This window comes from Dama dama, chromosome 5 (assembly GCF_033118175.1).
Source record: "Dama dama isolate Ldn47 chromosome 5, ASM3311817v1, whole genome shotgun sequence".
Taxonomy (NCBI): Eukaryota; Metazoa; Chordata; class Mammalia; order Artiodactyla; family Cervidae; genus Dama; species Dama dama.
Genome location: NC_083685.1, coordinates 96528701 through 96544143, shown reverse-complemented (window position 1 = coordinate 96544143; position 15443 = coordinate 96528701). Strand labels below are relative to the sequence as shown.

Here is a 15443-nt window from a genome sequence, read left to right as displayed (position 1 = left end):
TGCCAATAACACCTACCTTACAGTTTGCTTTGAGATTATACTTCTCAAGCACTCAGCAGTACCAGAACTAAAGAAAATGCTCAGAACCTGCTAGCTGTTTAATTATTACAGGGATGTGGGGAGGGTAGGCAATGAAAGAGAGCTCTGAGACAGAAAATGTGGGAGATGTCTCATGAGGTAGTCAAGGTAAGAGGCACAGGGATGGGACAGATAAGAGTGTCCTTGCTCAGAGAGTCCTGGGAAGGCTGTAAGACCCCAGCCGTCGTCCTTATTGTCGCCCTTGCCTGATTGCTCAAGTCTGGAGGATCACGAGAGAGCAACCACAGAACTGTAGAGTTGTTTAGTGTCTGCCTTCCCCATCAGAACACTGTCACAGCAGGGACTGCCCCATTTTACTTAACTATCTTCCAGAGCCTAACACAACTCCTGGCACACGGTAAGGAAGTAATACATAGTCATCAGGTTGGCAGCTTTGTGGAATGTGGACTTGAGCTTTTAAAATCATATGGTTATGGGGACTTCCCTGTCATTAAGACTCCATGCTTCCAGTGCAGGGCATGCAGGTTGAATCTCTGGTCTGGGAATTAAGATCCTACATGCTGCATGGCACAGCCAAAAAAAAAAAAAAATCATAGAGACAGAACTAGAAAGTTTTTTCATTGAAAGGGAACCCAGAGACGTTAAGTGACTTGCCCACAAACATACAGCTTGTTAGCAGCAGAGCCAAGAAAAGAAACCAGGTTGCCTAATTCTAAATTTTATATGTAGTTATATTTTATCATTGTCTGTGTTTGTCTTAGGACTTTTTCACATGTGTTATTAGCACTTTGAGGGGTCCCTTCCATATGAGTAGGTTAACTTTCTTAGGGTGACAATTGTCACTGTCAGCAATAATTTATGGAGTAGTATGAGAGGGGCTTTAGGGTTATTATTTTTAACAACAGTTCTATTGATGTGTAATTCACATAGCACAAAATTCACCCTTTCACAGAATTTTAAAGTGGTTTTTGGTGTATTTACAGACTTGCTATCACCACTGTCTAATTTCAGAACATTTTCTTCAGCCCCAAATAAAACCCAGTACCCATTAGCAGTCACTGCAATTCCTTCCTCCCAGCCCCTGGAGGAGAACTAATCGATCTGCTTTCTGTCTCTAAGGATTTGCCTATTACAGACGTTGCATATAAATGGAGCTGTAAATACGTGAAGTTTTTTTTTCACTGCCTTCTTTCATTTAGTGTAATGTTTTCACGGTTCAAACGTTGCTGTACCTTGTATCGTCATTACTTCATACATTTTTGTTGCCAAAGACTGTTCCATTATTGGAATATCCATAAATGGATACATCACATTCATTCATCAATTGATGGACATTGGGCTGTTTCTACTTTTGGGCTGTTATGACTAAAGCTGCTGTGAACATCTTAGGTACAGATTTTTGTGTGCTCGTATGTTTTCAGTTGCATTGGGTATCTACCTAGGAGTCAAATTGCTGGGTCATGTGGTAACTATTTTACATAGAGTTACCTGAGAAACTGCTAAACTGTTTTCCAAAGTGACAGCCCCATTTTACCTTCCCACCAGCAGCGTATGAGGGCTCCAAGTTCTCCGGATCCTCATCAGTGCTTGTTATTGTCCGTCATTTTGAGTAAAGCAGTCTTCGTGGGTGTGAAGTGGTGTCTTGCTGTGGTTTTGATTCTTACTTCCCTAGTGACTCATAGAACATCTTTTCACGTGCTTATTGGCCACTGTATATCTCTTTTGGAGAAATGTCTATTCAGATCCTTTGCCCATTTTAAAATTATTTGTCTTTTTATTGTGGAGTTATTTTATTCTCAAGTTTTTTTAGTATTCTGTATACAAGTCCTTTATCAGGTATAAATACATGTCCCTTTATCTACATTTCCCTTATCTCTTACATATAATTTGCAGATGTTTTTTCCAATCCTGTGGGTTGTCTTTTCACCTTCTTGATACTGTTCTGTGAAATACACAGTTTTAGGTGTTGATGAAGTCCAATTTACCTTTTTTTTGGTCTTTTGTTATTTATGCTTTCAGTACCATATGTAAGAAACCATTCCCTGATCCAAGATCATGAAGACTTACGCCTTTGTTGTCTTTTGATTTTTTATTGTTTTAGCTCTTACCTTTTTAGAGCCATGATCCATTTTGGGTTAATTTTTTGTGTATGGTATGACATAAGGGTCCAAATTCATTCTTTTAAATATGAATATCCAGTTTGTTGAAAAAACCGTTGAATGATCTTGGTACCCTTGTTGAAAATCAATTGACCACAAATTGAAGAGTTTATTTTTGGATTTCAACTCCAGTCTATTGATCTATGTCTGCCATGTGCCAGTATCACGTGGTCCTGATTGCTGTGGCTTTGTAGTAAGTTTTCAACTTGAGAAGTGCAAGTCCTCTAACTTCATTCTTCCTTTTAAAGACATCTTGTCTCTTGGATTCTTTGCATTTTCATATGACTTTTAGGCTAAACTTGTCAATTTCTGCCCAAAAAAGCCACATGGGTTTTTTATAAAAGTACATTGAATGTGTGGATCTTAATAGTACTAAATCTTCTGATCCATAAATGCAGGATGTTTTTCCGTTTACTTAGGTCTTCTTTCATTTCTTTGAACAGTGTTTTACAGTTTTCAGTGTACATGTCTCACACTTCTTTGGTTTGATTTATTCTTTCTGATACTCTTGTAAGTGGAATTGTTTTTCTGAATTTCCTTTCTGGATCATTAATTGTAGTATACAGAAATAAGAGTTGGTTTTCATATGTTGACCTTGTATCCTGCAACCTTGTTGAACTTGTCAATGAGTTTAATAGATGAGATCAATGTGTGACGTTGAGGTTGAAATTCATGGGTTGGATGACTTGTGGTGGGTTAGAATGGCTAGTGATTTACTGGAAAAACAAAAACAAAAAACACCACCACCACTTGGGATTTGACTTGGCTGACAGGAGAGGTCATCTTTTGGCGGGGTTGGCCCCTGACGTAGATAAAAGGGGCATGAGTTGAGTCAGTGCAGAGGAAGGCGCTGTGGCGCCCTTGCAGGAGAGCAGTAGCTCTCCACCACTGAGCCTCCTTTCAGATCCCTGATGCTTCCTTTTGTCCATTAATAACTCCCCAAAGCAGCACATCCTCTCCCAAGGGGGCCACTGACCTCCACATTGGAATCACCCAGGGGATCTGTTAAACATACAGAGTCCCCTCCTCACCCCAGACCTGCAGTGCTAAATCAGAATCTCTGGAGCAAGATCTAGGATTCTCACATATCCTAAAGCACCCTGTCTAGCATCTGTTCCCAAGATTTTCCAGCCTTATTCAGGCCCCAGACTCCTGCTTAGCAAATGATCTTCCCACCGACGTAATCACCTAAGGCAGAGTCACTGGTTATTCATGGAGCTCTCCCCCATCTTCCTTTGTCTTTAATCTCGATAGAGCAGTGACTCTTCACGTCTCATCTCTTCCTTCCTCTCGCCCTCCTTCATTAGTTACCTGTACCCTTGACCCCATCCCTTTCCACCTGCCAGCAGCTGGCTGGACAAGAACCAGGATGCTGAGAACAGAGTCTGAGCACCAAGGCAAAGAGCTGGAGGAGGCTCCAGAGCTGTGCTCTTGTGCAGGTGGGCAGGCCAGGACCGCCTGGTGGCTTCCCAGGAGCAGAGCATTTCTCTTTGGGGATGCCCCTTCAGATCGCCACTGAAGAGGGTGGCCACACATGCAGACAGGCAGATATGTGAAGGGCCCACAGCTGAAGTCAGATCAATGCATCAAATCATATTTGAACTGTGGTATTGTGTATTTCTGGGCATTCTGAATCCTTGAGTATGGCACTGTTGTATTTGATCAGTGCTGTATGTAATCCACTGATGCAGTTTACCTACAAATAGGTAAATATGCACCCATGTATATTATTAAACAGCAAGTTGTCGGGCATCAGCAGTTGCTTTTTAGTCTTCTTCCCTTAAGTATTTGAGATCTTCCCTATTTTGAAAACCCACTTGTCTGACCTTGCTCCCTCCTCGAGCCATCATCTGCTTTTCCCCTTCCTCTCCAAGTCGGACTTCTCCAGCGAGGGTGCTGCCCCCAGAGCCGTCACTTCCTCATCGCCCCACCTCCCCCCAGCCCCCACCGTCTGCTCTCACCACTGCAGCCTGCATGGGGTCACCCGGTGGGGACCTCGGTGCTGAGGCCAGTGACGCTTTCCTCAGTCCCCGCCGACCACCTCCGCTCTGTGTCTGTCCTCTGCTCGCCCGTGTGCAGCACGTGGCCCTTCCTCAGGGGCTGGCCTTGGCCCTTCTAATCCTCATTCCCTGTGCACCCACCCTGGACCCCGTATCCCACACTCACAAACTGTCTTTAAATCTTTCTCCTCAGACCCTTGTTTCTAGCTGCCTGGTAGATGTTGCATCCCCAAACATCTCAGACTTAACATCCAAACCCAGGCTGCTGTCCCTCAGCAGGGCCTGGCCTTCCCTGCTCTTTAGTTCTTGTCACCACTCAGACACCACCTGTTCCAAGGGAGCCTGCCTGAGATTCCCACCCTGAGTCAAATTTTGTCCCCCGAAACCGCCGAGCTGGCTTATTACCCAGTCCAGCTTCCTCTTAGCTGTGTGAGGAAGATGAGGCCCCGGACAGTTAAATACTTGCTCAGGGACACATAGCTATGTCCCCCTAGAAATCACTCTCCAGCACTCTTTCCTCTACTCCAGACCAGAGTGCCTTCCATTGCTCTCATGGCGTGTAACCACCGAGTGTCCACGTGTCCACGCTGGGGTGCTTGGCCTGTCTGTAAAATCACATGGCCCTGGAGGGGCTGTCCGTGGTTCTCATACAGCACGGTTGAGATCCCCATTGTGCCTCATGGAGAACTTGTCACATAGTCAGATAAATATTTAATGGATAAATGAAGAATACAAAGTCACCTGGCAGATCTCCCCAGATTAGGGCCCAGGGCAGGGCCGATATAGACACTCACTCAGGCAGTATTTAGCAGTTGTATGATGATGGGGCAATTTTAAGTATCTGGCTGAGGCGTTTGGACTCCCTTCTGGGCAGAGGAGCAAACTCAGGAAGGCAGGGTGAAGCAGAAGGCAGCAGCAGAAGGCAGGGTGGCGAGGCAGGCGCTCCAGGAGGGGAGGGGGTGGAGGGATGGGCCTGGAGTAGCAGCTTCGGGGATGGAGAGGAGGAGCCACACGGGTGTCTTGAAAGGAGAAGGAACTGGGGAGAGGATGCTGCCAAGGTGGGGCTTGGGTGAGGGTGGTGCTGCCGTCGAGAAGCAGAGTAGGGCCAGGCCTCCGTGGAGCATGTTCCCTGGAGGATGTTTCGGACCAGGACTCCTGTGTCACACGCACAATCTCAACTTAATTCTCAGAATAACCATTTCAAGTAAGTGTGGTCAGCCTGGCCGGGGCTTGAGACCATTAAATCCATGTTTGAGCGTGAGTGTCTGACCTCACAGGCTGTCCTTTTATCCCTCGGTGCCTCCCAAGCAGAGCCTAAGGAGACAGACTGGGAGCTCAGGTTACAACCTCTGTTTGTGTGGATCTGAGGTGGTGATGCTGTGTCATTGTGACACTGCCAGGCCACTCATATCCCCCTCTTAGATTAGGAACATCAGAAAATCAAGTCCATGTGTCCTTTCTCCTGTCTCCATCCATCTCAGAAAGAATTAAGATGGAAGAAAGGACTTCCCAATGGTTAAGAGTTTAGAAGCCCCAGGATGGATGAGGCCATTCTCTGTGAGAGATTTTTTAGAGAAGTGAGTTTCCTTCAAGCCTCTGAGTCTAGACTTGCAGGTGGACAAGATAACTTCTTCTGGGTCCCTTGAAGCTCTCAGGTTCAAGCAGACCTTTTGTCAGCTCTCCCTTTCCTGTGGGGCCTGCTGATTTTTAGACCTATTCAAGGGTTTTGTTTTGTTTTGTTTAGTAATGTAAGTTGGAGCTAAGTAATTGAACATAGAACCAGGAAATTCTTCCTCTGGCCAGCCCAGGCCCCTTCAGAGCAGGTGGAAGAAGTCCCTCTGCAGCTTCTGTCAAGGCTCCCGCAAACCCAGCCAGTTCTGGAATGTTCTTTCAGGCTGCTGCTTGCAACGCCCTGGGCTAGGTGCTGGACAGGCAAGTAAGCAGGGAGGATTCAGTCCCTTCCTTCCAGGATTTACAGACAAGTCGGTGCACAGTTATGGCATGTGGAGGCACGGGCTCTGATGAGGATGTCCGGGAACCAGAGCCACATTTCCGGTCCTCCCCCTGAGGCCGGGGTCTCCCTGATCTCCGGCCCGCCCAGGTTACCTTCCATGTCCCCTTGCTGCAGTGGGCGAAGGAGGAGGCTTTCTTTTGGTTTGTTTGGTTTTGGGAGTTTCTTTGGTTGTTTTTACAGAAATCCCATCTTGGTTTTCAAAATCAGAGAGAAAGGAGCTTTATATGATATACTTTGAGGTTTGTCAGCAAGGAGGCATGGGTGTTGGCTGGGGAGTTTGTTTCCTGAGTGGCATGTGCCTCCGCTTCATCCTGCAGGTGGGGGAGAGCCTGCCTGTGACTCCAGGTGCCCCAGGCTGACCTCGGCCTACAACCCCACCTCGCAATCCCTCTCTCTCAGAAAGGAGCCCTGCCAGAGGGTGCAGGTGGCCTCCCTGCAGCTGCTGCTCAGCCCAGCAGGCCATGAGCCTCTTCGGAGGCGTTTGTCTGAGCCCTGCGGGCCCTCACCCCTCCTCTCCTGGTACCACTTGACTCCAAACAAGGGGAACTGAAAGTTCTCCCTTCGCACCGCCTCTCCCTGCTCTCCATCCCCCTCCCCCCTCCAGATCCCTCTACCCCACCAAATGCTGGGAGCCCTGGGCTCAGAACTGGGAAAGGGGAGAAGGGTGGCTCTCGTGCTCCGGCTTCTAACTTTCCTCATCCCTGCTTTTACTTTCACTGCACACACGCCTGTGCCAGGCACCGACTTAATAAACATTTTGTGGGCGTTGCCCCATCTGAAGTTGCCACCAGCCCAGAGGTGGGTCCTCAGGTATCCCCCCGTGCAGATGAGGCCACAGGCTCTCAGAGGTCATCACTGCGTTTGAAAGCAGCAGCCTGTCTAAATAACCAGCAGGGCTCTGCCTCCTGTCTACTCTCCCCTTCTTTCGGCTTTCCCTTCCCCAAACGTGAACTCTGACCCAGTCTCAGGAAAGGGCAGCTCCGGTCAGCCCCCCAGCAGCCCCGTTGACACAGTCATGTTCACTTTCAACTCCTGGTCGAAGAGCCTTCCCCGCCTCTGGCTCGTGTTCCTGTTCCAAAGTGCTAATACCTCATCCTTCTCTCCCCCCGCCCCCTCAGGACCCTGCAGGCATCTTCGAGCTGGTAGAGGTGGTTGGCAATGGCACCTACGGACAGGTGTACAAGGTGAGGCTCTGGGTGTGGTGGGAGGGGGCCCTCTCTCATGGGCCTCTCTGGAGTGGGCCGCGGTCTGGAGATTTGACAGGGGCTGGAGGGATTACAGGGGCCAGGGGCCCTGGGAAAGGAGGGGACCCAGGGAAGGAGAGGAAAGGGATAAAGTCAGGAGGAAAGGAAGCAGCGAGAGGCGGGTGTTTTTACTGGCCTCTACCTCTGAGCTTAGAACCAGCCCTGGGTGTGGCAGGAATAGTCTGGAGCTGGGTGGGGTAAAGAACAGGACGCAGAAGGCAGTGGGAAGGGTATGGGGACATGTGTGACCGAGCTCAGAAGTACAGGTTTGGCTTCTCCTCAGTCCACAGGAGACCCAGGACTTGGGGTCAGTGGGACCTAGACGGGGCACCCTCAGCAGAGGGGGACCCACTTTCTTGAGCTGCCCTGACCAGCCTGCAGCAGGACTGGGACCGGAGCTCAGGCCTTCTGCTTTTGAGGCTGCCTCCCTCCCCCGCCTCCACAGCAGAGGCATTTCCTCGACCACGGACTGTGGCTTTTGGCCTGGCCAGTCTGGCCCTTCACGTGGTCTAACCACCGGTCACACTCCACAGGGGAGGCAGCCGCAGCAGAGAGGTACTCAAGGTGGATGCTGTCCCCAAGCACATGCCTGGCTGCTTCAGCTCCAGATACAGCTCTTGGCCTCTTTACAAGTCCCCTGTGTCTCAGGGACCAGGGTTTCCTGGGTCACTGGGACTACCCACCTGTCTCTTACCCTTCTTCTCTGTAAGCTTTGGAAAGCAGGTGCACCCCCCCACCCCAGTCACCCCATCTCTTGCCTAGTTGTTGCCATGGAAATGGCAGCTCTGTGTTGTTCTGCTTCTCTGGGCTTGGGGTCGTGAAAAACTGCTGGGGATAAAAGTGATCCCTGGGCTGGCAGTCCCCCCCCCCACACACCTTTCTCCTCCCCAGGAAGCCCTGGACTTTCCTACTGGAGCATGAGATGACTCCTGCTAGGGATTTTGGAAGGATGGGAGGGGCAGAAGGGGAATGGCAGGAACACACTCTAGAAGAAGTTTCTTCCCATTAGCACTGGTGCTGGGGTATCCACACTGCAGTCAGCTCTCCCGTGTTTCTCCAAGTTCCCTGAAATCTCAGCCCTGTCTACTCTCTCCTCCTGTGTATGTGTCTGAGGAGGGGCGGGTAGTGATTCTGGGAAAGGCCTCCTGTCCAGAGAGGTGAATCAGGAGAGGACCCAGGCAGTCTGTCTTGCGTAGAAGATACTGGAGAGGCAAAGCCCTCCTCCCCCAGCCACCTCTCCCAGCTCCATGCCGCTTCGTCTGATGATGGAGAGGGAACCTTCACTCCCTGCTCTAACTTTCAGACAAGGCTGTCTAAGCCAGAGAGGCTGGGACAAAGCACAAGTGTCTCTACCTCATCCCTCTTGAGTGTTTCAGGAGAGGAGACCCTTCGCCATTATCCAGCTTAGCACTTGGAATCCAGGTGCGGTGATTTTCCTACGACCAACTCATAAACTGAGCTGTCTAGCCAGGGGCATTTTCTAAGATAGAAAGCAGCCAAAAATTGTGGCCTCTCCCAGAATTAAGCCCCTCCTGAGTGCAGACCTGACCCCCCCATGCCTGGCTGTCTGTCCTGCAGGGTCGGCATGTCAAGACTGGGCAGCTGGCTGCCATCAAAGTCATGGATGTCACGGAGGTAAGGGGCGTGTAGGGCAGGGGGAGGGTTGGAGTGTTGAGAAGGGGGTTTGCCGGGGGGGGGGACTCTCAGGGTTCACCTCCCCCCATTCACGCAGGATGAGGAGGAAGAGATCAAACAGGAGATCAACATGTTGAAAAAATACTCTCACCACCGAAACATCGCCACCTACTACGGGGCCTTCATCAAGAAGAGCCCCCCAGGGAACGACGACCAGCTCTGGGTGAGGAGCGCCCCTGGCCTGCCCCAGTTAGTGCATCTGCTCTCCTGCCTCTGATCACAGCTCCTGAGAAAGCAGCACATCAAATATGTGTGGGTGGTGACAAGACCTGGGCCCCTCCCAGCAGCGCACAAGCCTCTCAGGACGATTACTCTCCAATTACTCGGCCATAGCTCACTTAGCTCTTTGGGGCCTCCCCCAAATTCCCTCCAGGCTTGGAACATTCCTAAGAGTCATCGCCTTTCCCGGCCTGGGCACTGTTGCCTGCTAATTCCCCGGCCTCACCCTTTTTGGGGCTCAGCCCAGCAGGAGGAAAGGGCAGCAGGGAACACAGCCATGGCTGGGGGACTGGCACTCAGATCAGGTCCCCCTCCCAGCAGTTGCTGGACAAGTACTTACTGAGCACCCTCTGCGTACCCTGCACAGATAGTCATGAGTTGTGGTCCCTGCCTCCAAGGCACTTACTCTTTTTTGGGTGGGGAGAGACACAGGTAGAGAAAGGTAACCAGCTGTGTGTAGTGGGAGATTATTAAGGGCTAGAAGCTGAGTGCTAGTGACCCGGCGCTCCCTTGTGGACCCCATCCTCCCATCCAGCTGTGGGAGGGGCACCCCAGATGTGCAAATTACCTCTTTGGCCCATGCAAATATAGGTACTTCAGGCTGCCTTTTTTTTTTTTTTTTTGCATTGGATGCAGCTTGTAGGAAATATACAGTGAAAATATTTGGACAGGAGTACTGATCCCCAAGGATTTGTTTGGCCTCTGCTCTGGGTCCCTAGAGGTGCTGGCCAGCCGGAGTTCTCATCTCCCGGCCTCGGCCTGGCCTGTTTACAGACTTTGTGCTGAAGCCTCAGGTTCCCTTCTGCAGCTCTCTGGTAGCCCCCCAGCTCTGTCTTGTCCCTCTAGCAGACCTGGGGACTTGCTTACTCTGAGCCCCTTTCTTGTCCCTCTGTTAGGGGTTGACCAGCTTTTCCTTTAAAGGGCCAGACAGTAAATATCTGGGGTTCTGCGGGTCATAAGCTTCTAACAACTGCTCAGCTCAGCCATAGACATGCAGAGATGAAAACAGAGGAGTGTCCCTGGACTCCAAAGAGCTTTATTTAAGATGCTAAGATGTAAATTTCATGTGATTCTTCCTTTGATTTTTATTCCAGCCATTTAAAAATGTAAAAACCATGCTCAGCCTCTTGGCCATAGATTGCCGGACCCCTGCTCTGGAGCAGTGGTTCGTCACTGTTTGGGTTTTATGGTTCCCAGTGAGGATCTGATGGAAGCTTTGGCTCCTTCCCCAGGGAAAAAGCACAAACCCACGTCATTCTACCTGCAAGTTCAGGGATTCCCTGGGCTCCTCCTCTGGACCCAGACTATCGCCTCCCTGAGCCCACCTGCCCTGTGTCTCCCAGATGTGTCCCCTTCCCCTCCTAATTTCACCAAGTTCTGTGGCTTTTACTAGGGGTCTCATGGCCCCTGCTCTCCAGCTCATACGGTTCTGACCCAAGGACTCCAGTCCTCCCCCAGGGGCCCGGCAGGGGAAGGAGGCCTTGCCTGACAGATACTTTTCCCTCCGGTGCCTCCCTGGGACCATAGCTGGTGATGGAGTTCTGTGGTGCTGGTTCTGTAACGGACTTGGTGAAGAACACGAAAGGGAATGCCCTGAAGGAGGACTGTATAGCCTACATCTGCAGGGAGATCCTCCGGGTGAGCCAGGCCCCTCCCTGCGTCCTGTTCCCATCTCCCTGGAGGCGGGCCTTCCCTGCACTCACCGGGAAGGAGCTGGAACTGTGCCCCCCAGGAGCAGATGGCCTGATGCGGGTGCGGGTGGAGAACCCTCAGAAGGACCCAGCACCTCTGTTTCCCAGCTCTGCCCTTTCTCCTTGGGACCCTGCAGCTGGGTCCTCCAGAGCCTCCTGTCTGAGGACACTGCCCCCAAAGCTGAGCCTTTACCTGGGCTCCTGACTCCCAGCTGGAGAGGGACGGCTCCCCCAGCCCAGCCCAGCCCAGCCCGGTGCCTCCCCCACCCCTCGACTCACATCCTTGTCCTCTAACACCAACACTAATTCCTCCCACCCCTGCTGCCCCAGGGTCTGGCCCATCTTCACGCCCACAAGGTGATCCACCGAGACATCAAGGGGCAGAACGTGCTGCTGACAGAGAATGCCGAGGTCAAGCTAGGTACGCCGAGGCCTTCTGACCTCTAGCACGGAGTTGGGGACCCGTTTGTTCATTCCCTCTAGTGGCTCAAGCCCACCTGTCTACGGGCTGGGGGATTTGCACGCCGCCTTCTGCTGAAAGCCGCTGGAGAAGCTTTTTGTGTGCTCCCTGGTGTGTGCGGGTGCTGGGCCGGCCCCTCTGGGGAGATGGGCTTGTTTGGCCCCTTCTGCCTGGAATGCTATCCCTTGGTCCTTTCACCCTGGTTTCTCCCCCAGACACAGGAAGACTAGGTCAGGGCCTTTGGGATGGATGTTGATGGGGTGGAGAGGTGGCTGGGTGGGGCTTTCACAGGACAGCCCCGAGCGGGGCGCAGGTGCAGCGTTCCATCATGGCCTCTAACTCTGCCCTCCCAGTGGATTTTGGGGTGAGCGCACAGCTGGACCGCACGGTGGGCAGGCGGAACACGTTCATCGGGACCCCCTACTGGATGGCCCCCGAGGTCATCGCCTGTGATGAGAACCCTGATGCCACCTACGATTACAGGGTATGGGCGGGGAGGCAGCCAAGGGTAGGAAGTGAGATGGGGGCAATGGGCAGGTTGAAAATATTGGGAGCTTGAGCAGGTCGGGGAAAGAAATGAAGGCCCAGGGTTGTGGTAGCAGTGAGGCTGGGGAAGGGATTGTGGCCAGGAAAGTACGGATGGGGAGGGTGGGGGAGCTGGAGGACAGTGAGGATTGGAGCAGAGGGGCCTCAGGAAGGGTATGGACCAGGAAGCAACCCGGAGAAGAGAGACTGGGGATAGTGGGAGAGGGGAGTGAGTGGTCAGCAGCATTCACCTGTCCCTCTTCTCATGCCTCCACAGAGTGACATTTGGTCTCTAGGAATCACAGCCATCGAGATGGCAGAGGGAGCCCCCCGTAAGTGCAGGCTCTGGGAGCGAAGGGAGGGCCCAGAAGGAGCTGTAGGGAGGAGGTGGGGTCACGGGCGGCCGGTGAGACCAGCTGATGGCGCCTCTTCTGTGTTCCAGCTCTATGTGACATGCACCCCATGCGAGCCCTCTTCCTCATCCCCCGGAACCCGCCGCCCAGGCTCAAGTCCAAGAAATGGTAGGTCTCAGGGGACTGGCGTTTAGCAAGGAGGCCTCCACCTTACCCCCTACCCCCAGGCCTGGGTCTGCACTGCAGAAGAGGGGACGGGTTAGGGGGGCACCTGGTGTGGGGGACACGGGGAGACAGGAGGAAGGTCGGTGACTTTTGGATGAATGAGTCCCCCCTTCTTCCTGGAACCACCCCCTTTCCGACATGAGCCACCATCATCTCCAGGTCTAAGAAGTTCATTGACTTCATTGACACGTGTCTCATCAAGGCTTACCTGAGCCGCCCACCCACCGAGCAGCTGCTCAAGTTCCCGTTCATCCGCGACCAGCCCACCGAGCGCCAGGTCCGCATCCAGCTCAAGGACCACATCGACAGATCCCGGAAGAAGCGAGGCGAGAAAGGTCAGTGGGTGGGGAGGGAGGTGGCAGGTCTGGAACATACATCCACCGCCCCTACTCCTCTTCACCAGCCCTGGCTTCCCCTCAGGCCCCCTTCCAGGCCCAGCTCTCCCTATCCAAGGAGATCTCCTTTCCCAAACTTCCAATCCCAGAGGGCTTTTTCCACTTTATGTGGGGAGGTCTAGAACTGCTCATGTACATGTGTGAATGCGAGGACACCTCCCACCCACATCCCACCCACTGTGGGGTCCCATCCCCATCTCTGTCAAGGCCCAAACCTGGGACCCGCCGTCGCCCCCATTGCTCCAAGGAGGCGTGCCATCCAGACAGACCTTACTGGTTATCCCTGGGCTAGGGTGGGGTCTGGGGCACTGGGTGAAGAAACAGCAGTGATCTCCCCCCTGCAGAGGAGACGGAGTATGAGTACAGCGGCAGCGAAGAGGAGGACGACAGCCACGGAGAGGAAGGAGAGCCAAGGTGGGCCTGGCAGGCGGAGGGGGTGCCGTCACCGTCCAGGGACAACAGTGGCCCTTGGCTCGGGGACTCAGCCTGGGGGTGGTGAGCACAGACAGCTGGAACCATGGGACGGAACGGAAGGAATGCAGGAGCTGGAGGGAACTCAGGGCTGCAGGCTGGGGTGTTGAAGGAGTGCAGGCCCAAGGCGGGGCAGAGGGAGGACAAGTCTCCGGTCATCCGGGAGCGACCTGAGGCGACCCCATCTGGGTTGCTGAAGCACCTGTTCAGGGCTCTCTGGGGGAGGGTGGCTTCTGACCTGGAAACTCCCGTGTACCATCTTGCCCAGCTCCATCATGAACGTGCCGGGGGAGTCGACCCTCCGCCGGGAATTCCTCCGGCTCCAGCAGGAGAACAAGAGCAACTCGGAGGCTTTAAAGCAGCAGCAGCAGCAGCTGCAGCAGCAGCAACAGCGAGACCCAGAGGCACACATCAAGCACCTCCTGCACCAGCGCCAGCGGCGCATCGAGGAGCAGAAGGAGGAGCGGCGGCGGGTGGAGGAGGTGTGGGGGCGGGGCAGGTGGGGGAGGGCGGGCGGCGGGCCCTCCCGGAAGGGCCTGACCTGACCGGGTCCTGGTCCCGCCGCTTGTCTGCTTAGGGCAACATGAAGAAGAGGGAGCGAGGGGGGCCTCCCAGCCCGCTGCCTTCAGACTTGCAGGGAAGGGCTCTGTCCTCTCTGAGGGGCCCCTAAGGCACCCGCCAGGCCAGTGTGGGTGGTGGTACCCTCAGCGTCCCTTCAGAGCAGAGTTTTCTAAAAAAGCCACTCTGTCTCCCTTTCCTCGTGTCTGTATGTAAACCTCAGCTCTGGGGTTTGCCTGCTGTTTCCCTTCAGACCCGGGGAGGCTGAGGGTCTCTGCTCAAACCCCTCCCTGTCCTGGTCACCTGTCCCTCCAGCAGGTGCCCCATCTGTAGGTGAATAAGATCCTTCGAAAGGCCCTCCTTTTAGTTATGGTTGTTGGGGCTTAGATTTGCTTCCTACAAGCTTGTCCAGTGCACTAATTGGAGGTGGATGGGAGAAATTAATTTTAATTAATAGAGAATCTTATTTTTAAGTAGCTGCAGTTTTTTAAATCCCAATTTAAAAAGTACTTTGTATGCATGTATAAAGGTATTTATTTTGCAGGGGGCACAGTGGGGAAGAAGAGACGTTATAGATTGGTTAAAATTTTGCCTTAAATGATGGGATTTTTGTTGAAACAATTACATGATCCAAAGTTCATGGAGGCTGAGCTTAATTTAAAAGTTATCTAAGCAGTAGGCTTCCCTGATAGCTCAGTTAGTAAAGAATCCACCTGCAATGCAGGAGACCCTGGTTCAATTCCTGGGTCGGGAAGATCCGCTGTGGAAGGGATAGGCTGCCCACTCCAGTATTCTGGCCTGGAGAATTCCACAGACTGTATAGTCCATGAGGTCACAGTCGAACAGGACTGAGTGACTTTCACTTTCAAGAAGCAGGAGATAGGCAGAAGCATCCACACTGCCTGCGTACTGCTCCCCAAAGTGAGCCCCTATCTTCATTGAACGAAAAATAATTTTCAAGAAAGGCTGCTCAAGAGAGCCTAGTACAAATTACTCTTAATAAATACGGCTTTCAGGTAGCAGAGTAACCAAAATCTGTGTCTACCAAGGTGTTTCCTGGAAAAGGCCTGATGTATCTTTAGGGCTTGTGCTCTTTCTTTCTTTCCTTCCTTTATTTATTTATTTTTTGGCAGAAAGATTGTGAAAGTTACTAAGTGAATGTGACCTGGGCTACTGATGTTGCCCAGGGTCCCTCGCTAAGTCTCTTTTCTGTGCATGAGCACCTGGTGCCCTCTTGTGGCTGAAGGCTACCACTGCAGCCCACTCCCTTTGGCCATTAGGGTCCAGGTTCATTTGAGAGGCCAGTAGCCGGGACATGGGGGACACTGTTGTGAACTCTGGGCTTTGTTTGGTGATGGAATGGATGGGGGACGGTTCTATCCAATTAGGCCCCCT

General features: G+C 52.4%; 1 protein-coding gene across 6 annotated transcripts in view; it reads left to right on the top strand.

Moving 5' to 3' along the window:
- Positions 1 to 15443, top strand: part of MINK1 (misshapen like kinase 1) — a 46512-nt gene that overhangs the window by 22832 nt on the left and 8237 nt on the right. For all 6 annotated transcript variants that reach the window (XM_061143252.1, XM_061143251.1, XM_061143250.1 and 3 more), the window contains exons 2-12: positions 7331 to 7396; positions 9035 to 9091; positions 9189 to 9314; positions 10898 to 11008; positions 11392 to 11482; positions 11875 to 12005; positions 12324 to 12378; positions 12489 to 12567; positions 12784 to 12959; positions 13364 to 13433; positions 13759 to 13972. In XM_061143252.1, coding sequence (XP_060999235.1) covers positions 7331 to 7396; positions 9035 to 9091; positions 9189 to 9314; positions 10898 to 11008; positions 11392 to 11482; positions 11875 to 12005; positions 12324 to 12378; positions 12489 to 12567; positions 12784 to 12959; positions 13364 to 13433; positions 13759 to 13972 — 1176 coding nt within the window. The remainder of the gene's footprint in view (positions 1 to 7330; positions 7397 to 9034; positions 9092 to 9188; positions 9315 to 10897; positions 11009 to 11391; positions 11483 to 11874; positions 12006 to 12323; positions 12379 to 12488; positions 12568 to 12783; positions 12960 to 13363; positions 13434 to 13758; positions 13973 to 15443) is intronic.